At 48.1% G+C, this 22,731-nt stretch overlaps 1 protein-coding gene across 1 annotated transcript; it reads left to right on the top strand.

The window, feature by feature from the left end:
• Positions 1 to 196: 196 nt before the first annotated feature.
• ABCF3 (ATP binding cassette subfamily F member 3) lies at positions 197 to 13,147 on the top strand. Its single transcript, XM_004424645.2, has 21 exons — positions 197 to 327; positions 555 to 702; positions 843 to 922; positions 1,443 to 1,489; positions 1,706 to 1,803; positions 1,905 to 2,027; positions 2,191 to 2,457; positions 3,028 to 3,108; positions 3,198 to 3,257; positions 3,357 to 3,413; positions 3,526 to 3,548; positions 3,657 to 3,712; positions 3,828 to 4,028; positions 4,125 to 4,201; positions 6,413 to 6,457; positions 6,537 to 6,669; positions 7,273 to 7,361; positions 7,466 to 7,557; positions 7,750 to 7,882; positions 8,032 to 8,119; positions 8,209 to 13,147. Exons 1-21 carry the CDS (start codon positions 255 to 257, stop codon positions 8,365 to 8,367), a joined length of 2,130 nt encoding a protein of 709 aa, XP_004424702.1. The 5' UTR covers positions 197 to 254; the 3' UTR covers positions 8,368 to 13,147.
• Positions 13,148 to 22,731: the final 9,584 nt, after the last annotated feature.

Below are 22,731 nucleotides of genomic sequence, written 5' to 3'. Positions count from 1 at the left end.
ATTTTTCAGCGGAAAAGGTGTTGCGCAAGCGCAGCGAGAGCAGCTCCGGCGTAGACTCAGCGGCGCTTGCGCACGGTTCCTTCAGCCCCGTTCACCCCGCCCACCGGGTTCCGCGCACTTGGCGCCTTTCTTACGTCACCAATACGCATGCGCTTTGGAAGGTGGCGGGGGGGGCTAGCTTTCGGGGAAAGGGCAGGGGGCGGGCTTTGGCCGAGGTCTCACGGCGACTGCGCGGACGGGAGCCCGACTGGAACATGGCGACTTGCGCTGAAATTCTGCGGAGCGAGTTCCCCGAAATTGACGGACAGGTCTTCGACTACGTGACGGGTGAGCCCAACCGAATCAACGCGGTGGGGAGGCCGAAGTGGAAGTCAGGGAGGAAAGACTAAGAGAGGGCAGTGCCGGGGACCGCTGCTAGGCCTCCCCTCTGCATGACCTCCCGTCCCGAGGGCCAGTGGGGTCTGGAGCGCGGACTGGGGCCGCGGTCGGGGATTAAAACTGCTTGTATGTCTACCCCACCTGGTATCTTCCTCGTCCTGCCACGCCCCGCCCAGGCGTCTTGCACAGCGGCAGCGCGGACTTCGAGTCTGTGGATGACCTGGTGGAAGCTGTGGGGGAACTGTTGCAAGAAGTGTCCGGGGACAGCAAGGATGACGCCGGCATCAGGGCCGTGTGCCAGCGCATGTATAACACTCTGCGCCTGTATGTGCCAGGGCAGGGGGATTCGTGGGGGCGATGGGAGGGCGGACCGTCAGGAGACAAGACGTGAGGGAAAAAGATCTGATGGTCGTAGAGCTTTTTCCTGAATCCCTAACTTTGCGCTTTCTATCCCTACCCTCAAGGGCTGAGCCACAGAGCCAGGGAAACAGCCAGGTGCTACTAGACGCCCCCATCCAGTTGTCAAAGATAACAGAAAACTACGGTGAGAGTGAGGGAAGATTGAACTTAGCTGCCCTCTGTCCTTTTCTCAGCCTCTAGCCCCCAGCCCCCTGCCCCCTGCCCCCTGGAGTTCAAGACTCCTGGCTCCTCTTTTCTGCTGGAAAGGTTGTAGAAGCTAGTTGATGTGTTTACTGAGGGCAAAAGAGTCCACTGATGAAGGGAGTAGGGTTGGAGAATTCTCCAAGCTCTTGATTATGGTAGGGAGCATATGGGCCTTGGAGCTGGAGAGACTTGGGTTCACCCCCCCGATTTTTCAACCTAGTAACCAACTGCATGATCTTGTAAGAGTTGCTTATCTGCTCCAGTCTCTGTACCCTTACTCTTTGCGATATGTGGTTTTGTTTTTATTTGAAGTTTATTTGAAGAGAAGGATGATAGCTATCTCCAAGGTTGTAAGGCTTTTCTTTAGATGTCTTTATCTGTGTCTGGTTTGTGTTAGCCACTCAAAATGTTAGTTTTCCTTCCCTCTGGGAGAAGGTGACTGCTTTTCTTATTGCTTACAGACTGTGGCACCAAACTCCCAGGACTGCTAAAGAGGGAACAGTTCTCGGTGAGGAGGAGGGGAAGAAGAAACGGAGGGGGCCGTGTCTGTGGTGGGGGTACGAGTTGACTGTATCTTTCTGGGGGATTTCTGATTATGTCTTTCACTGAGTCTTTGATTCGGTTCATAATGGGTAAATTGAGAGGGTTAACTTAAGGAGTTCTCTCTGGGGGTTCCTTTCTGAGCCTACAGCCTAGGGCGAAATGGTTGTGTTTGGACCATTAGACAGTGAACGCAAAGAAGCTCGAGAAGGCTGAGGCTCGACTGAAGGCAAAGCAGGAGAAGCGCTCAGAGAAGGACACACTCAAGACCAGCAACCTTCTGTGAGTTTAGCAAGAAGGGCTGAGAAAAGAGCAGAGCAGTCTCTCCTGGGGTGGAAAGGTGGTTGGGAGTGCTAAAAGTTATCCATTTCTCCTTTTGAAAGAGTCTTGGAAGAGGCATCAGCAAGCCAGGCAGGCAGCAGAAAGGAGAGTCGGTTGGAATCATCTGGCAAGAACAAATCCTATGATGTGCGAATTGAGAACTTTGATGTGTCTTTTGGCGATAGGTGAGGGAGTGGCGGTGGGGGGGGGGGTGACATTTTTTTTTCCAATTAAAGGAGAATTTAGGGAAATGAAATGGGGCTAAAAATAATGTTAGGTTTCTGTTGTTCAACTTGCTGTGCCCGTATCTCTAGAGCACCCTTTGTCTTCCTCTTACTGCCCCTGCAGGGTACTGCTGACTGGTGCAGATGTGAACCTGGTGTGGGGCCGCCGCTATGGGCTGGTGGGTCGGAATGGGCTGGGGAAGACGACCCTGCTGAAGATGCTGGCCACCCGGAGCCTGCGGGTCCCAGCCCACATTTCCCTGCTGCATGTAGAGCAGGAGGTTGCTGGAGATGATACCCCTGCCCTGCAGAGTGTGCTGGAGAGTGACACTGTGCGAGAGGACCTCCTGCGGCGGGAACGGGAGCTTAGCACCCAGATTGCCACTGGCAGGTGAGGACTCCAGACTAGGAAATAACTAGCAGCAGCTGTTCTTCTTTTTTTTTTTTTTTTGTGAGGAAGATCAGCCCCGAGCTAACATCCATGCCAATCTTCCTCTTTTTTGCTGAGGAAGACTGGCCCTGGGCTAATATCTGTGCCCATCTTCCTCCACTTTATATGGGACACCGCCACAGCATGGCCTGACAAGCGGTGCATCAGTGCGCACCCAGGATCCGAACCCTGGCCGCCAGCAGCAGAGTGCACGCACTTAACCACTACGCCCCGGGGCTGACCCTGCAGCAGCTGTTCTTAACAGAGTGCCTACCATACTGTCACAATCCATAATTCGCATGCTAGTAAGCAGCAGAGCTTAGAACTTGGCACTGTGGGGCTGTAAAGCCTTTGTTCCTTCCACAGTGCCCATGGCCCTCACTGCTGTGAGGGAGTCCTTCCTGTACTCTATTCCTATCCGGTAGCAAGGCAGCCAGTGGCCTGCTTTCCAACTGCATAGGGTGCAGGACAGCCTCTTAGCTTGCCCCCATGAGTGCTGGGCTGATTGCTCTCCTCCCGCTCCCTCCCCAGGGCTGAGGGCTCAGAAGCTGCACAGCTGGCAGAAATCTATGCCAAATTGGAGGAGATTGAGGCTGACAAGGCACCTGCCAGGTATTTAAAATTCCCCTTCCCTCCTTCAGATTTCACTTTTCCCTTTTGTTATCTCTTCCAATGGCATTCTTCAATTTCTTCACCCCTAGGGCATCAGTCATTCTTGCTGGGCTTGGCTTTACTCCTAAAATGCAGCAGCAGCCCACCCGGTGAGTGGCCCTTGACATTCTTGGCTCTGAGCACTCTTGGCTCTGCCCCTGCCTGCCCTGCTGAACACCCACCCCTCATGTGGCTCTGTCTGTCTTTAGGGAGTTCTCAGGTGGCTGGAGGATGAGACTGGCCCTGGCCCGGGCCCTGTTTGCCAGGTGAGTCTGTTGGGCCTGTGCATGGGTACTATGGAGGATGGGCTTTGGCTCTTGGTAGGTGACAACGAGTTGCTGACCGAAACCCTCAAGCTTTGCATTCTTCTTTCCATAGGCCAGATCTTCTGCTGTTAGATGGTGAGTGAAGTGGGGCACCCTGACTTTGGGGTGGGGAAAGGTGGCAGCATCCAAGTTCCTAGTTCTCTAGCCCTTCAATCCCAAATGTGTCCTCCCCCACTTTTTCAGAACCCACAAACATGCTGGATGTAAGGGCCATCCTGTGGCTAGAGAATTACCTGCAGGTGAGTGCCTACAGGTGCTGGAGTGGGTCTGGGGAAGGTCTGCCTCCAAGACACCTTGCGGGGCTGGGAGCTGACTGCCCTCCCAAACTGGCACTGCTGTCCTGTGACCCCTCAGACGTGGCCCTCCACAATCCTAGTCGTCTCCCACGACCGCAACTTCCTGAATGCCATAGCCACAGACATCATCCACCTGCATAGCCAGCGGCTAGATGGTTACCGGGGAGACTTTGAGACCTTCATCAAGAGCAAGCAGGAGCGGCTGCTCAACCAGCAGCGTGAATATGAGGCACAGCAGCAGTATCGCCAGCATATCCAGGTGTGGGAACAGGCAGGCTGGGGGTCCCACCCCATGGGTATTAGAGTTGTGGGGAGTGGGGGAGCCTGACCCGTGCCTGCACTCATCCACCCACAGGTTTTCATTGACCGGTTTCGCTACAATGCCAACAGAGCCTCTCAGGTGCAGAGCAAACTCAAGATGCTGGAGAAGCTGTGAGTACTGGGTCCTTGAGCAGGCCCTGTCTTCTGTTCCCTCATTTTGCAGGCCACCTCTTGCCCTCCCATTCTAGGTCTCCCCTTTTCTAGAAACCAACCTTAACTTCCTCCTCTGCAAGAAAGCAGAGTATTCTATATTGCTCGTGGAAAGTTAATCTTGCCCCCAGGCGTAGGCAACTACTAATCTACTTTCTATGTCTATATATTTGCTTATTCTGGACATTTCATATAAATGGAATCATACATGTGACCTTTTGTGTCTGGCTTCTTTCGCTTAACATAATGTTTTCGAGGTTCATCCATGTTGTGGCGTGTATCAGTACTTCATTCCTTTTTATGGCCGCATAATATTCCATTGTATAGATATACCACATTTTGTTTATGGATTCATCAGTTGATGGACATTTCGATTATTTCCCCTTTTTGGCTCTCATGAATAAAGCTGCTATGAACATTTGTGTACAGGTTTTTGTGTGGACATATGTTTTCTATTCTCTTGGGTATATATCTAGGAGTGCAATTATTGGGTTACATGGTAATTCTATATTTAAGTTTTTGAGGAACTGCCAAACTATTTGCTAAAGCAGCTGCTCCATTTTACATTCCTACCAGCAATGTATGAGGAGGGTTCCAGTTTCTCCACGTCCTTGCCCACACTTATCTGGCTTTTTAGTTTTAGCCATCCTAGTGGGTGTGAAGTGATATCTCATTGTGGTTTTGATTTGCATTTCCTTAATGACTAATGATATTGAGCATTGGGGATTAAATCTTTTTTTTTATAATTTTATTTATTTTTTTCCCCCACCTATCTTTTGCCCAGTAGATAGTTGTATGTCATAGCTGCACATCCTTCTAGTTGCTGTATGTGGGACGTGGCCTCAGCATGGCCAGAGAAGCGGTGCGTTGGTGTGCGCCCGGGATCCAAACCCGGGTCGCCAGCAGCAGAGTGCGCGCACTTAACCGCTAAGCCACGGGGCCGGCCCTAAATCTTTTTTTTTAATAGCTGATCCCTTTTTTTATTGCAGTAACATTGGTTTATAACATTATATAAATTTCAGGTGTATATCATTATATTTCAATTTCTGTATAGATTACATCATGTTCACCACCCAAAGACTAATTATAATCCATCACCATACACATGTGCCTAATCATCCCTTTCACTCTCCTCCCTCCCCCCTTTCCCTCTGGTAACCATCAATCCAATCTGTGTCTCTATGTGATTGTTTGTTGTTTTTATCTTCTACTTATGAGTGAGATCATACAATATTTGACTTTCTCCCCCTGACTTATTTCGCTTAGCATAATACCCTCAAGGTCCCTAAGGTCCATCCATGTTGTCACAAATGGCTGGATTTCATCGTTTCTTATGGCCCTTTATTTAACATTGGTTTATAACATTATATAAATTTCAGTTGTACATCATTATATTTCCATTTCTGTGTAGATTACATCATGTTCACCACCCAAAGACTAATTACCACCCATCACCATACACATGTGCCTAATCATCCCTTTCACCCTCCTCCCTCTCCCCTTCCCCTCTGGTAACCACCAATCCAATCTGTGTCTCTGTGTGTGTGTTTGTTGTTGTTTTTATCTTCTATTTATGAATGAGATCATATGGTATTTGACTTTCTCCCTGGGGGTTTAATCTTGAAGCAAGCTTCTAGAGGTGCTGGTGGTAGGGAAGCTTAAAATCATAAGGCTTGGGATTTTGTGACATTAAAACATGTATCAAGGGGCCGGCCCCATGGTGTAGCAGTTAAGTGCGCACGCTACGCTGCTGACGGCCCGGGTTCAGATCCCGGGTGCGCACCGACGCACCGCTTGTCAGGCCATGCGGTGGCGGTGTCCCATATAAAGTGGAGGAAGATGGGCACGGATGTTAGCCCAGGGCCAGTCTTCCGCAGCAAAAAGAGGACGATTGGCACAGATGTTAGCTCAGGGCTGATCTTCCTCACACACACACAAAAAAACATATATCACAGTATATTAATTGGGAGGGCAAAAAGGAACAAAAAAGATAATCCTATTTTTCCGGTATATAGTGAACTAGAAGAATGTACACTAAAATAAGAATGTTATCTGGGTGGTGAGGGTACAGGCTTTCTCTAGGTTTTCTCTGAACATACATTACTTGTGTGATAAGATCAAATAAAGTTATTTTTGAGAGTCATAAATCTAGTTCACCTCTTTTCTCCTCAGGCCGGAGCTGAAACCTGTGGACAAGGAGGTGGAAGTTGTGATGAAGTGAGTGCTGGCTGGAGGGGCAGGTGGGGAAGTTTTTGTTTCTGGCTGCCCTCGTGCTCCTCACCCCCACCTCCTGCAGGTTCCCTGATGGCTTTGAGAAGTTCTCACCGCCAATTCTCCAGCTAGATGAGGTGGATTTCTACTATGACCCTGAGCACGTCATCTTCAGCCGTCTCTCCGTCTCTGCTGATCTTGAGTCCCGCATCTGTGTGGTATGGTTGCTGGTTCTGTGAACTGGGACTCCCCACCCCAATACGTGGGTTGATTGGCCCCGATCCTCGGGCTGCAAAGGGAAGAGGTCTGCAGGAGCAGGAGTTAGGGCCTGGACCAAGGACTTTGCTATACTTATGCTGCCCTCATCCTCCATCCTCACAGGGCCACCCTGCAGAGATGAAAAGACTGGTGTGGGGTGTTTTGTCAATACTTAGAGCAGGCCTTGATCTTATTGGTCTCGGTTCTGAATTTTCTCAAACCACAACATAGAGGAGAGAGCCTGGGCTTCAGGGTCAGACTTTAGATCCTGACGCTGCCATTTCCTAGCTTGGTTACTAAGCAGTTTCCTCATCCTTAAAATGGAGGTAACATCTACCTCACTTGGTTATTGGGAGAATTAAGTCCCCAGCACTTAGTAGGTACTCAGTAATTGGTTCCCTTTACATCTTTACTACTTCCTTCATTTTTCTCTTTACTTCCTTAAAAGTACTTTTTTAGTTGTTGACGGAGTCATTGGGACTACCTAGAACCAATTCTTTCCTCCTTCCCCTCTGTGTCCCACACTTGTACACTCTTCAACCTTCTCGTGTTTCTTCTTACAGGTTGGGGAGAATGGGGCTGGGAAGTCTACCATGCTGAAGCTTCTTATGGGGGACCTGGCACCAGTTCGAGGCATCAGACATGCTCACAGGTAGGGCCCACACCTCACTCCCTGCCTGCTCATACACGGTAGCTATACTCCTTTATGGTCGTTGCCTTCCATCCCCTCTTTTCCATCTTCATTTCTGCGTGCAGGAATCTGAAGATTGGCTATTTCAGCCAGCACCATGTGGAGCAGCTGGACCTGAATGTCAGTGCTGTGGAACTGCTGGCACACAAGTTTCCCGGTGCGACAGGGATTTTAGTTGAGGAAGGAGGGCCAGGGCTGACACCCCCAGCTAGGCCTACCTTGGGGGAGGATGCTGAGCAGCCCACCCGAGTCTAGGTGTAAGAACAGGGGCATTTGGATTAGAGCTGGGGGAGGGTGAAAGGAGGGATTTGGGCCAAGAACTCACATGATAGGGTGGGGCCTATTCCAGGACGGCCTGAGGAGGAGTATCGTCACCAGCTGGGTCGGTACGGCATCTCTGGAGAACTGGCCGTGCGCCCTGTTGCCAGCTTGTCTGGGGGCCAGAAGAGCCGGGTAGCCTTTGCTCAGATGACCATGCCCTGGTGAGGCCTCATTTTCTAGAGCTCTTGCCCTCCTCTTACCCCGCTTCCCCTCTTGCCTAGTAGAAAGTGATTCTCTTGCCTTCGTATCAGAGCATTTCATTTTATCCCATCCCCGGTAACGGCCCACCTTCACGGGTTCTGCCTTCCAGTCCCAACTTCTACATTCTGGATGAACCCACAAACCACCTGGATATGGAGACAATTGAGGCTCTGGGCCGCGCTCTCAACAATTTCAGGGTGAGTGTGCCTTCACACTGCCCACTCCTCCCCAGGCTTCAGCACCCCTTAGGGCCCCCCTGAGAGCCTCCTGGTCTCCTGTCTTGCAGGGTGGTGTGATTCTGGTGTCCCACGATGAGCGCTTCATCCGGCTGGTGTGCCGGGAGTTGTGGGTATGCGAAAGAGGCGGTGTCACCCGGGTCGAGGGGGGATTTGACCAGTACCGCGCCCTTCTCCAGGAACAGTTCCGCCGTGAGGGTTTCCTCTAGGGCCACCAGCTGAGGACTCTGCCCAGGACATGGACTGGTCTCTCAGACCCCTGGGCCACTATGTAGGCAACCATCTCCAGACCATGGACTTCCCCCGACTTTGGGGACAGCCTTATTCCTAAATCTCTCCTTTTGACTGGAGCATCCTCTGCACAACCCAGGGAGCCCCTATAAGGGTCTGTGAGGACTGGTCTTCCAAGGGGAAGGGGTGGGGGTACTCTCTGGGGTTATAGATCCCCCCACTGCCCCAGCTCTGACTGGGCCCCGAGTGGCTGCTGTGTAAATTAAACCTCCCCTTGCATCTCCCTTGCCTCATCTCTGCTGCTCCCTGGCAGGGCTGCAGTGTTTGCTCACTGTTAAGGGGTGTGGGCTCCTCACTTGGCGTTTTCCTATGATACTTGTATCAGTCACATGGAGGAAGGCATGGCAGCACCAGCCCTGTCCCTAGAGGGAGACGTCATTAAAGCCGCTGGGGCTTGGAGGTCACCTGCCTGACCTTGCAGTGGGCCGAGCTGGTGAAATGAAGGGCAGTGTATCATTCACTGGTGGTGGTCCCTGTGGCCCGGGCTCAGCTGCAGGGGTCTTGTGTTCTGCCGTCTCAGCCTCACGGCTTGGGAGAGTGAACTGATTCTGTAACCTGGCCTCAAACACTGGTTTGCCAGCTGCTTTCTCCATTGGTCTCTGGCCCAGGCTCACCCTGCTTCTCTGATCTAGACCCTCAGATGGGGCTGAAGAGAAGCCGAGAAAATTTGTTTGTCCCCATTTTGCTTGGGTGGTTGTATGTTCTTTATTTTTCCTCTAACCACGTGGGACGGGCTTGGGAAGTAGGGAATTGATAATGAGGTTTAATGGGAAGAAACAGAGCACTTGGTGTTCAAATTAAGCAGTCTTTAAGAGTGGAGGGGAGATGTTTAACAGGTAATATGGTTTATAAATATTGTTTCTCGAGGACTTAGCTGCTATATGTAATGGTTATGCAGAAGACACTAAAATAGAGGCATTTGCTTTGCTCTAAGTGACAACAGAAAAACCAGAATCAACAAAAGGGACTTGCTGGCTTTGTGGAGAATTGTAGTCACAAAGCTCAACCAAGGAATTTTAACTCAGCTGCTAAGGGTATGGTGGTACAGGTAGCTAGGGGAGAGATACCTGTTTTGGAGTAAAGGAAAATAAAGTTGGGAAGGCTCTTGATTTACCACAGAGCGAGCGCTGATGGGCTGATGAGGCTGGCAGAAGGGCTACTAATTGGCCTGCCTCCTCAGCCTCCCTCCTCAGAAGTCCAGAGGAGGTGCTCCTCCAGCCACGTCTGGCCACGTGCATCCTCACACTCCTGAGAGCCTTCTCTCAGCTCCCAGCACTCTCTTCCGACCTCAGACCTGCAGGAATGTCAGTTGGGGGCCATCTGGTGTAGGATCTGTGCCTGTCTGTTTGTCAGGCTCTCAGCCCCTTCACCCCTCACTAGCTTGTGAATCCCCATATATGTTATCCCAACTCAGAGTCAGTGGGAACGAGCTGAAGGATTCTGTGACAGAATCTGCTGCTTTGGAGGCGGCTTTGTGTACGAAGAGCACTGAGTTGGAGTGGGGTCTAAGATCAAGTCACAGCTCAATTACTGGTAATAGAAGGGAACGCCAGTATTAACTGGGCAACCACAACAAATCACTTAACCTTTTTGAACACCTCCTACTTGGTTTCTTTTTAGGATTGTTGAGGATTAGCTGACAAGCACATAATATGTAAGTGCTCAGAAAGTGATTCTTGTGTGACCAGTCTGATTTGAGGGACTATCATAGGAGAAAAGAAGTAAATTTTCTCTGAGTGACTCCAGAGGTGGACCAGTTTGGACTCAAAGGAAAGAAAACTCTGAATAGCTTAGGCTGCCTTCTGAGAGTGAGTTCCCAGTCCCTGGGACTGTTCAGCCCTGCCAGGCTCTAGAGAAGGGCTGTCTTTTGGGTAGGAGGCAGCGCTAGATGGCCCCCAGGTTGGCTTCTAATTTTATGATTCCGTGAAGAAATATGAAGAACCTATACATATGACTATAAGCCTACACCACAGGCCTTTAGAAGGTTGAGATGAATGAATTACCACAGCTGAGAAAAACCCTACAATAAGTGTAAGATGAACTTTTGGGGTTTAGAGGAGGTGAGTTGGCAGAAGGTGGTTGTCTTGAGGGATGAAAAATGTAGACAATGTCAGCCAGCTTCATTCCAGAAAGCGCAGGGCAGAGAGGAGAGAGAAATCTGACACGGAAGGATGGGATGCCACCCTTGATCACCTCAGCCTGCCCATCATGGCAGCCACTCCTTTCATGCTGTGGAGAGTCTATCTAATCCCAGCCCCAACCATTGGGAAGCTGTTCCTTCCGCAGCTGCTGACACTGGAGCTGCCCTGCTGATGTCAGGCCTTTAAACCAATCGGGAGCTGTCAGACTGAAAGGCCTCAGACTGCAGGGTCTTCATTGAAATCCTGGTCTCCCTGCTTCTGCTGGCCTTACCAGACTCACCAATGCCTTCTCAGGCAAGCTGGCTGGTCCCCAGTGGGAGGCAGAGTGCAGAGGGGTCATGGTTCCCTCCGCACCAGTCTATAAGGCGCTCAGAGATATCAGTCAGAATTATTTCATTGTATTACTGTCTTGAGATTTGTTGGATGTAGACAACATTTTCCTAACTTCTCACTGGTTTCCAGGCAAATTTTAGCAGAGTGGAACAGGTGCCATTTACCCTTACTGGCCATGCCACAACCTACTTTGTCATTTTGGAACCTAACATCCTGCTAAGAGCTACTCCCCAGGCCTGGGTCTAGTCTATCCACAGATGCAAACCAAACCATACCTCCACCAGCATCAAAGCACCAGGGCTCTGCGCCAGCCTGAGCATGCAGACCGGATGTTGGGGCCTGTGGGAAATCCCAGCAGGTTGGGTCCAGGCTGTGGAGGGCTTTCACAACCTGCCTGAAGGGCCTCTAGGGGTTCCCAAACCTGGAGTGATGTGCTCCCCTCAACCCCTCCCCCCTACAAGTGGGCTTCGTTGCCCTTTGCTTCCTGCATTATAAGCTGCATGCTATTATTAAGGTTGTAATTCCCACTTTGCCTTGATATCATTTTTTTTTTTGGTGAGGAAGATTGGCCCTGAGCTAACATCCATTGCCAATCTTCCTCTTTTTGCTGAGGAAGATTGGCCCTGAGCTAACATCTGTGCCCATCTTCCTCTATTTTGTATGTGGGATGCTACCACAGCATGGCTTGATGAGAGGCACATAGGTCCACGCTTGGGATTCAAACCTGCGAACCCTGGGCCTTTGAAGCAGAGTGTGTGAACTTAACCAGTACGCCACCGGGCTGGCCCTGCTTTGATATCCTTAAAGGCCAGACCATGGCTTACCTATCTTTGCATCTTCTGTGCCTGCCACAGGTTGGGTTCCCTGCGAACCAGCTTAAAGAGGAGATCAGCATGCAGGGTATTTATTAGAGGGTGGTCCTGGGACCAACACCAGGCTTGAGCAGAGGGAAAAGTTGCGCAGCAATGCAGGCCCACGTTCCAGAGCTGCAGAGTTGCCCTGAGTTGAGGGAATGGGTCAGGCCTTTCTTCCGCTGAGTTGATCTGATCGGTCCAGTGGATGCTGGCTGCTACTAGAAGGAGGTGTGACCTTGCGAGAGGAAGTTTTCTTCAGCTGAGGCAATCCCCCTAAGGGGCTGACGGCTGAGGACTTACTGCCATCAACAGTCTCAGCAGCTAGGACAACAAATCCTTCATTCCTGAAGGGGGATCTGGGTAGTCCATCACAGCATCCACTACAGTGCCTAGCACAAAATAGGTGCTCAGTAAAAATGCTTGATAAATGAATATTTTGGGAAAGTTATTTGAGAAAAAGTAGAGAATGACATTGGAGGAGAGAGCAGAGGCCAGGAAACCAGCAAGGAGTCCATGACCCAAAGCCAGCTGTAAGGACACGGGATCAGGATGGCAGAGGCGGAGGTGAGGCTGGGGATGATGGTGTGCAGACTCAGCAAGGGGTTGTGAGCTCTACCCAAACGAGGGAGATTTCCTTTTTCCGGGCCAGAGTCTTGGAATGGAATGAAATGAAATGAAATGAAAGCTAAGGCTTTTTTTTTTTTTTTTTTTAACCTCTCGTTTCCTTTCAAGACATGCTAAGGAAGTAGTGACAGTTAATATTTATTGGGCTCTTACTGTGTAATAAGTGCTTTATCTGCACTAAGTCGGGCCTCACAGCCCTGTGAACTGGCACAGTTATCATCTTCAGTTTGTAGATGAGGAAGCGGGGAGGTGACATAGCAGGTGGCAGGGCTGGGATGCAGGCCACTCTGGCTCTAGATCGCAGCTGTTAACTGCCACACTGTGTGACCACTCAGCTCCTAATGTGACATGCTGAATAGTCAGTGTGTTAATGCCATCATTTAAAACCCATCATTTCTCTCACGGGGCAAGGGGTGGGAGGTGGAGGATTTGAACAAGTTCTCTCAGGAGGGCAGGCAGATGAGTAGGAGTACCTGGCACAGTGGCTGCCACACGCTAGGTGCTCAGTGAATAGTTCGTTAAATAAATGATTAAAAACGCATGGTTTAGTGGAAAAGTCACACACAGGGATTAGCCCAGCTCTACCACTGACGGCATCTTGGGCAAGTCCACCTCTCCTGAGTAAATTATCCTTATCCATAAAATGGGCATAGCACAGTTTGTCTTGCCTGCTGCTTTGGATAGTTGGATTAAATGAGACGAGATCCTGTGTAAACTGAATAAAATTTTTTCTGGACTGTAAAGTGCTATGGATCCAAAGGGTGTCATTTCATGGGAGGAGTGATGGGGCAGCAGCCTGGAGCCTCCTCTGCAGACACACAGACTCACACATGCGCACATAAACACACCAGGCCATTATCAAGATGATTGTCCCAGGAGAGCCACCCCACAGCCCTCGTCTGCTGTGCCAGGCATCAGAAAGCATGCATGCAGGAACGCAGCATGAGACTGCCTGGCACCCACTAAGTTGCATGGGGGTAAGGCAGAAATCACCATGCAATTTAAGCCCCTTCTAATAATATGTATAGGTCATGCCCTGTCAGTAATTCTAGGTTTCTGTTTATGCTAAGTAAATGGGTGGCTTGGAAGTAATTTCTGCTTTGCTGTATATAGAGAGAGTGTTGAAACCTAAATTAGAATAAATAAATATTTGTCAACCTATGCTTTCATGTTTTTAACACTGAGGAATGCTTTCGCAAATGTTCTCTTTTGGTCTTGTCTTCTCAATAACCTTGTGTTAAGTGGCTCCTGCTGAGTTATTCCCATTTTACAGAACAGGATCTTGAGGCAGAAAGATGTTAAGTGTCTTGCTGAGGTTCAGATACCTCTTTGCGTGCAGAGATGGGGCAAGAACCAGGGTATCTCGGTCCCCAGCCTTCTCACATCTCTCCAGATTGGCTGTTCTCAACTTCGTTCCACAGCTATTCATGCAGTGGGTGACAGTCTCATGTCACAGCATGCCCCTGAGCGCACCCAGGGTCATGTGCCCTTCTGTCCTTTTAGGGAAGTATTTTGAACCTGGAATGAGAGGAGGTACTGTGAATCTGATTTAATTTGTTTTAGGCTTGTAAATTCTGGAGTCAGAACTGCATTTGAGTCTGGATTCTATTATCTAATAGCTGTGTGACTTTGGCAGATTAAGCCTCTCAGTGCCTCAGTTTCCTGATCTGTAAAATGGGAATAATAATGGTCCTTACATTGTAGGGTTATGGTGAATATTAAATCATATAATACAAGCAAAACTCTCATCATGGTTCCCAGTAGTTCCATAAATGTTAGCCATTATGATGATGATTAATAATTGTTGCAACCCTCACTGCTTTATTGATTTTTAGTGACATATTGTTGATAATGCCCTGCAGCTGAAAACCTCTGTGTTTAGTCATGTTGCCTCAGCCAAAATGACACGTACCCAGGCCTCCTACTTTGTATCCTTGGGCCTAGAAGGGACCTCTTCTTGGATTCCTTTCCTACTACAAAGACATTTTCTTCGGCTGCTTCTGTACACACATACACACACTCTCATGCTCCTCTAGTTCATTCTGGATGTTCTATACTCAATCTGTTCCATCACTCAATATTTTGGTCCAGGTTGCCGACTCTTCATCAGTGTCAGAGTCTAGGTTTTTCCTTACTGCTAGGGACATGTGAGCATAGTCATTCTGAACCTTCTCACCACCAAAGATTTCTTACTCTTCCCCATGCGCTCTACAGCCAGAACGTTAAGTATGGCGCACCCAGAACTTGGGGGTAGAGTTATCTGAGAGTAAAGCTAGTGCAAACCAACGAACAGTGGTTGAGATGTAGAAGTCATTCAAGAGATTCTAAGTTGTGGTTTGGTGGTGTACATGGGTGTCAAGGTTGGGGGGACATTTAAGAACCATGAGGTTGATGGATGCTATAGTTAGCCAAGGAAGAGCCCAAGTGATTGGAAGAACACATGAAATGGGATTGGAATAAAAATGCCTGAATCAAGAATGCCTGTGAGAGACCAAGCACTGGTCGGTAGGTCCCCAGATCTGCCTGGGAGGAAGCAGACTCTCTGGTGACTTGTCCCTTTAGCAGGTCTTGCCTTCGGAGACACTGGTCCATCAGAGCTTGACACCACAGGCCCCTGAGCTTCATCCACTAACTCCCCCACTCCATTCCACCCTCATCTGGCTTCTTTGGCTTGTGACTTGGCCTTTGTGGCCTTTCTCACCCAGATAGGATGTTCTGACCGGCAAAGATGGATTTTCAGGCCACCTGTCAGCTGTGTTTCTAGTGATAAATTAATAAACTGACATCTAGTTTATCCACTAGTCTCTTCTAAGTTTTAACAGTGTAAGAACCCCTTAGCTTGATCTAATAATAATAATTTACTGAGCAATATGTCCCAAGCAAAATTACATGAATTAACTCTAAGCCTGACAAAAAAACCAATGAGGTATGCATTATCCCCATTTTATAAATGAGAAAATGGAGGCCTATAAAAATTTTAAAAATCAGAGCAAAACTTGCTTAGGTCCAGCCAGCTTGTGAGACTCTGAGGTGGGGCTTGCACTGAGGTCATGGTGGGCCCAAGCGCCAGGTTGCCCACTCTAGCACAGCGACACACCCCAACCACGTTGACGTTGGGGACCTGAGGTAGTGGGGAGCAGCTCTGTGCTCTGGTGACCTCAGCAGGTACTGGGGCCCTAGGGGGCCACATCTGAGCAGCCTACCAGCCCACCTGGGCATACCACCGTGCTCCAAAAGATTTTTATCTATGAAACCTAATTTGTTAAATCATTATTATTTTCCCATTAAAATTTAATCAAAGACATAATAAGATACTAATCATAGTTTCTGATCAGCCTTAAATAATTACAGTTGGGGACCCAAGTTCATTTCAGCCCCAAGAAAAGAAACACTTTCATTGAGCTTGGACACTATTCAGTGACAGTAACTAGGCCCATCTTACTGCCATCTCAGACCCCAGGCTGAGGTGTTAAGTGCCCTGGGAAATTTTAGGTGGCTGCCTTCTAGTTTACACAGGCTGCCTCTCCAGACACTGGTTACTTCACCTGAAACTGTCTGAGCACAGCTGGACTCCACACCTAACTGGTATGCTCACAAAACGGACAGCTAGGAAGATTTGATCTGGGACACTTGGCTGTCTGGAGAAAGAGCATTCCATCTGACTTGTCATTTACTGAATGGCTACTCTTGAGACTTAGCCTTCCCCTCTATAAAATAGGTGTGACAATCCCCTGCCCTCAGGCTGATTTACTCAGTGTTCTGATATGAATGCTGGCCAGAGATGAAGCTCAGAGAGGCCCCCTCAATTGACAACACAGAGGGTTCTTCACAGAACAACTTCCGCATCTCCTCATTGGGTTCCTGCAGCACCAGTTCTCTAGGGAGGGGCTGTTTGGGAGCAACCTGCTCAGTGCCAAACAGTCTCACTGAAGACAGCTGATGGAGGCAACCCCAGGGTGACCCCCAAGAACTGGAAATGAGGGGTGTAAGCTGCCTTCTGAGAATCAAACTGAACCATCAGCCCCTAATGGACCAGAGAGAGGACACAGTCTAGCTGATCCAAACTGCCTAAAAGGATGTGTCAATCCACAGTGCCCATCCCAGCACTACCCAGAAGACAAGGTATCCTGGAGTCTACTTCAAATCCCAGAGCTCCTAATGGGAGACTCTTTCCTCTGGAAATGAATGACCAGGCCATCAGGGCCTGGTCATCAATGTTCTAATCACAGCACCACCCTGCCTTGTTTTGATTCTACATTCATGAACAATCCCTTGAGGATCTCACTCCTCTGAGCTGGCCTTCTAGGGAAAATGTGGCCAAAACCTAAGCCCTGGACTGGGACAGAGCTGCCTGCCCGGCCTGGCCCCACCACTTATCAGCTCAGTGCCCTGGGCCAAGTTCTGTAACCACTCAGGGTACAATTCTCCTCTGGATAAAATGGGAGGATAATTTGCATAAGGTAATTGAAAGGATTAAGAGAATTAACTCACACAGCAAGTGGGGAATGCCTCCTAAGGAAGGTGAGTTCTGTTAAAAAGCTCTAATGTTCTGCATGTTGGAGGGCTTCAGGGCTAGAGTAAGAGCTATATGGCTTTGCCACATGTGGTGGGAAGACTGGAGTTGTGATGTCATTGGAGAGGGAAGGCAAGAGAAGAGATGCATGTGTCTTGAGCTTGGGACACCTCAGGGAAGGAGGTAAGGGGACCAGTGCCAGTTTCCCAAAGATGGGATGGCCAAAGGACATTTAAGAACAATGAGGGTCTATTCTTTGATTGGAAGTTATTTGCATTTCTGAGTTGCAAAAGCCTCCTCCAGTTAATCTCAGCTCTTTAATAAAGTCACTTAAGGGCCGGCTCCGTGCCTTGGCGGTTAAGTGCGTGCGCTCTGATGCTGGTGGCCCGGGTTCGGATCCCGGGCGCGCCCCAGGGCACCGCTTCTCTGTCCAACGCGAGGCCGAGTCCCACGTGCAGCAACTAGAAGGATGTGAACCTATGACATACAGCTATCTACTGGGGCTTTGGGGGGAAAAAATGAATAAATAAAATCTTTAAAAAAAAAATAATAAAGTCACTTAAGTGATTTTTGTTGTTGTTGCTTCTATTTTTGCTTTTTAAAATCAAGGAAGGGGCTGGATCAACGCAATGTCGAACAGATAAAATAAGGACACAGGAATTCTGAGCCAGAGGTGATCATAAGAATGAAAACACAAGTGCCAACTGCTGGGAACGTGCAGAAAACTTAGAAAGGGCTTTAGACAATAAATACACTGCTTTCCCTGTATTTTCAGACTTTTTTGGACTGTAGTATGATTGTGGCACTTTTTTTTTCAAACTAAAAAAAATCTATTTGGACCTATTGCTTTAAGTTTAGAGGCATTTTACCTGTGTCTCAAGGTTGAAGAAAAACATAATGAGCATATTACATGAAAAATAAATAAGTTTATCCCGTGCTTCTCATTCTCATGGTTTTTGCTAGGCTAGAGACACATTTAGGCAACATGAGCTCTATTCATTTGCGAGGCTTGACTGAGACTATAGGATCCACCTCCACTCACACATCTGGTTGTTGGCAAGAGGCCACAGTTCCTCACCATGTGGATCTCTCCCCAGAGCTGCTTGAGTGTCCTCACAACATGGCACCTGGCTTTCCCAGAGCAAGTCATTCAAGGGAGAAAGCAAAGAGGAAGCCACAATGCCTTTTATGACCTAGTCTCTCGTAAGTCCTCCACCATCACTTCCACCACATTCTATTTGTTAGCAGCAACTCACTGGCTTGTGAAAACTGTGTAATATCAGCTCTGCGACTGGTGAGGTCCAGGCACTTAACCTATAAAGTCTAGAAACAGACTCTTCACAGGCGAATTCATGAAGGGGGTGCCGCTTAGTGGGGATCCATTTGAGAGGCCAGCTGCCTTTCCCAGGTGACATCCCAACTGTGTCAGTCAGTGTTCTCCAGGAAAACAGAACCAGTAGGATAAATGTATTAGGAGATGTATTTCAAGAAATTGACTCATGGTTGCAGGGACTGGCAAGTCTGAAATCTGTAGACAGGCCACAGGCTGGAAGCTCTCAGGCAGGAGCTGATGCTGCAGTCTTGAGGCAGAATTTCTTCTTCTCTAGGAAACCTCAGTCTTTTGCCCTTAAGGCCACCCACATTCTTAAGATCATCTCCTTTACTTAAAGTCAACTGATTGTGGGCCGGCCCCGTGGCTTAGCGGTTAAGTGCGCGCGCTCTGCTGCTGGCAGCCCTGGGTTCACATCCTGGGCGCGCACCGACGCACCGCTTCTCCGGCCATGCTGAGGCCGCGTCCCACATACAGCAACTAGAAGGAAGTGCAGCTATGACATACAACTATCTACTGGGGCTTTGGGGGAAAAAATAAATAAAATTAAAAAAAAAAAAAAGTCAACTGATTGTAACCACATCTACAAAATACCTTCACAGCAACACCTACCTAAATCAGTGTTTGATTGAATAACTGGGAACTCTAGCCTGGCTGAGTTGATGCAAGAGACTAACCAGGACACAACCTCTAAGCCTCTACTCTGGTTCTCCCCTTGCAGTGTGGGAAACAGGCCAGTGCACCCCAGACAGACTCCTGTGGCTGCCTCCTAAGTGCTCCCCTTTCTGACATCAGCCTGTGCTTCCCAATGCCCAGTCCCCACCCTTCCTATTATATACCAGCAACAATGCAGGGCGTTTGACAGTAGAGGGGGAAATTAACAATGCCTTCGTTTGTATCTTTCTCACTCTTTATTCATGGACACACTATATATAACTGCATTTTACAGTCGTGGTACTCTTGCTGTTTTGTATTTGTTTTTAAACTTAGCATTTTCTTTATATCAAAAACTCTTTCTTTTTTTGTGATTGCTCTTGCAGTTTTCATAAGTAAAATGTTTTATGGCTACAGGGGCTGGCCTGGTGGTGCAAGTGGTGAAGTGCACACGCTCCACTGCGGCGGCCCGGGGTTCGCTGGTTTGAATGGCTTGGCAAGCCATGCTCTGGCAGTGTCCCATATAAAGTGGAGGAAGATGGGCACAGATGTTAGCCCAGGGCCAGTCTTCCTCAGCAAAAAAAAAAAAAAAAAAAAGAGGAGGATTGGCAGATGTTAGCACAGGGCTGATCTTCCTCACAAAAGAAAAAAATAATTAAAAAAAAATGTTTTATGGCTACAAATTAGTCTACTGAGCAGATATACAAAAGCTTATTTAAACTTTTCCCTGTTGTTGGACATTTGGGTTGCTTCTAAATTTTCTATGAATGAGTGCTACAATGAACATCTGTGTGCACATTATCTCTCTGAATTTTCAATTAGTAATATAGGAATTAAAATATTTACACCAAAGAGCTATAATGATTAACTGAGATAATGTGTCTAAAGTACCTGATATAGAGATTTGCATACAATAGATACAAAATAAATGGTGGCCACTATGTTATTGCTGTCAGAACCTAATTCATACTTATTTTGAGGGGACTTTCTTTTGTGTTCATACCAGAGACTTGCATGAGAGGGAAAAGCAGCAAGGAACTCTTACAGAATCCGAAGGGATGTATCAAGGCTGCAGGTATTCGTTAAAGAACCTCTACAGGGGCCGGCCCCGTGCCTTAGCAGTTAAGTGCACGCACTCTGCTGCTGGCGACCCAGGTTCGGATCCCGGGCGCGCACCGACGGACCGCTTGTCCGGCCATGCTGAGGCGGCGTCCCACATACAGCAACTAGAAGGATGTGCAGCTATGACATGCAACTATCTACTGGGGCTTTGGGGGAAAAGGGGAGGAGGATTGGCAATAGATGTTAGCTCAGGGCTGATCTTCCTCAGCAAAGGAAAAAAAAAAAGAAAAAGAACATGGAGTGCAGAGAACTGGAGAGCTTCTTCTTTTTTTTTTTTGGTGAGGAAGATCAGCCCTGAGCTAACATCTATTGCCAATCCTCCTCTTTTTCCTGAGGAAGACCGGCTCTGAGCTAACATCTATTGGCAATCCTCCTCCCTTTTTTCAGACAGAAATCTTGTTTAGGGAAATTATTATGCCAAGAATTTTGACGTCAACTCTCCCTCCCTCCCTCTCTCTCTCTCTCTCTCTCAGCATTGTATTCCCTAAAGCCTGTTGAGCATTGGAGATTTTATGCTTCTGAGACAGTGGAAATAGAGACAAATTTTGTGCAGCAGAATGCATTGAGCTGCATAGAAAAGGCAAAATTACTCACAACTCATAGGACAGTTGAGTTTGCAAAACATGCTACAAAATCAAGGTAGACAGTGTCAGAAAAGTAAACAGAAATTAGGGCAATTCCCAACAAAGGAAGAAGGGAAGCAGTATAGTCTGTCTCAAATTAATTAGTGAATTAATTAATTTACTTTGAGACAAATATAATTGGTGAATTAATTAACTTATGAGAACTCCTTCCTCCTGAAATAATCTCCCCTTTCTCCTCCTGGGTTCCCACAGCACTTTGCTTCCAACCCCTTGGAGTGCTGATTACATTCTGCCCTGAAAGGGGCATCCATTGCATCTAAGTTGCAGCACAAGGGATTCACCTTGGAACCCCTCGTGGGGCCAGCATTGAGCCAGGTACACAATGGTGATACTCAGAAAAGGTTTGTAGAAAGGAATATTCTTGTCTCTGTAGCTACATTTCACTGGCCTTACAGGCCTGTATCTCAGCAAGTCCATAGGAGTTAGTTGTTCAATTTGGTGATGCGTGTGGTTCTTTTGGTTGGAACAGCTGGTGCAGCTCCTTTGGGAGAAAGAATATGGCGGAGCGTGGTTTGGATATCCTTGTCACCCAGGGTGCTGGTGAAGATATTAGTTGTGCATTTCTGCTGCCACTGTAAGGCATGATCTTGAATTTTTGGTTTGTTTGTTTGTTTTTCTGAGGAAGATTAGCCCTGAGCTAACATCTGTGCCAATCTTCTTCTACTTTCTATGTGGGTTGCCACCACAGTGTGGCTGACAAGTGTTGTAGGTCCGCACTTGGGTCTGAACCTGTGAACCTGGGCTGCTGAAGCAGAAGGTGCCGAACTTAACCACTAGGCCAAGGGGCCAGCCCCTTGAACTTTTTTTTAAATGATGCTGTATATTCTCTTTTATTTTGCAGTACATATTTTAAACTTATTGATTGTGGAAAATTGCAAACATATACCAGAGTAGAGAAACAGAATAGTGAACCCCTATGTACACATTACTTAGCTTCCACAATTGTCCTTCATGGTTCAGGTTGGTTAATTTTGTTTCATCAACATCCCCATATTCTGCCTGCCCTGTGAATCCTGCTCCCCTCTCCCCTGCTCACCACCCTCCATCCCCATCCCAGGATAATACTTATTAGTGTTACATACTCCCATCAGGAGAAATATAACATTTGATTGCTATTGTGTGATAGTTTTAATATTTATGACAGGATAAGATTCAGTTTTTAGTTTCCCTTCATTTCCTTTGCAGTTTATAAGAGGTTTTCTTACAGAATTAGTAGTATAAAATGTCAAGTTACTCATACAGCCACTTTTCAGTAATCATGATTATACTTCATAAATCAACACATCATAGAAGTGCAATTTTCTTGCAAGAAGTAAATTCTTATCTTTTTTTAAACAGACTAATTTTTAGAGCAGTTTTTGGTTCACAGCAAAATGGAGGGGAAGGTACACAGATTTCCCACATACCCCCTGCCTCTACACATGTCTAGCCTCCTCTGTTGTCAGTATCTCCCACTAGAGTGGTACATCTGTTACAACTGATGAACCTACATTGATACATCATTATCACCCCAGGTTCACTCTTGGTGTTGTACATTCTATGGGTTTGGACAAATGTATAATGACACGTATCCACCACTCTAGTATTGTACAGAGTAAATTTCATGCCCTAAAAGTGCCCTTGAATTTTTAAAATTTAAAAAAGTCTTCTTCTTCTTTCCTTGCCTTTCTTTCCTGAACAATTCAGTCCTGAAGTTATTAGTGGGGTAGAGCAAGGTGGTTGTCCCCACGAGGGTGGAGTCTCCCTCGGTGACCCAGAGCAGGATCTCAGAATCTGAACAGGGAGAGGAGGGCATCTGTGTAGGAACGTTGCCCGGTGTGAGGTGTCAGAGCCCGAGTGAGGTGAGGACATCCGTGCATGGGAATGGCCTGGCGCAGGTATCAGAGACCCAACAGGGTGAAGGTGGTGTACCTGCAGCAGTGGGGGTGGGAGTGCAGCCTGGTGTAGGGAGTCACAGCCCAACAGGGCGAGAAGGGCATTCTTGAGGAGGGGAAGACAAGGACACGGTGTTGGGCAAGGTTGGGGTGAGGAGGGCATTCTCTGAGGGGGCAGGGGGACAGCAACCCA

The sequence above is a fragment of the Ceratotherium simum genome, chromosome 15, assembly GCF_057802395.1.
Source record: "Ceratotherium simum simum isolate JZ-2026a chromosome 15, ASM5780239v1, whole genome shotgun sequence".
Classification (NCBI taxonomy): Eukaryota; Metazoa; Chordata; class Mammalia; order Perissodactyla; family Rhinocerotidae; genus Ceratotherium; species Ceratotherium simum.
The sequence above is the reverse complement of the archived record's forward strand: the minus strand, read 5'-3'. Positions and strand labels throughout refer to the sequence as shown.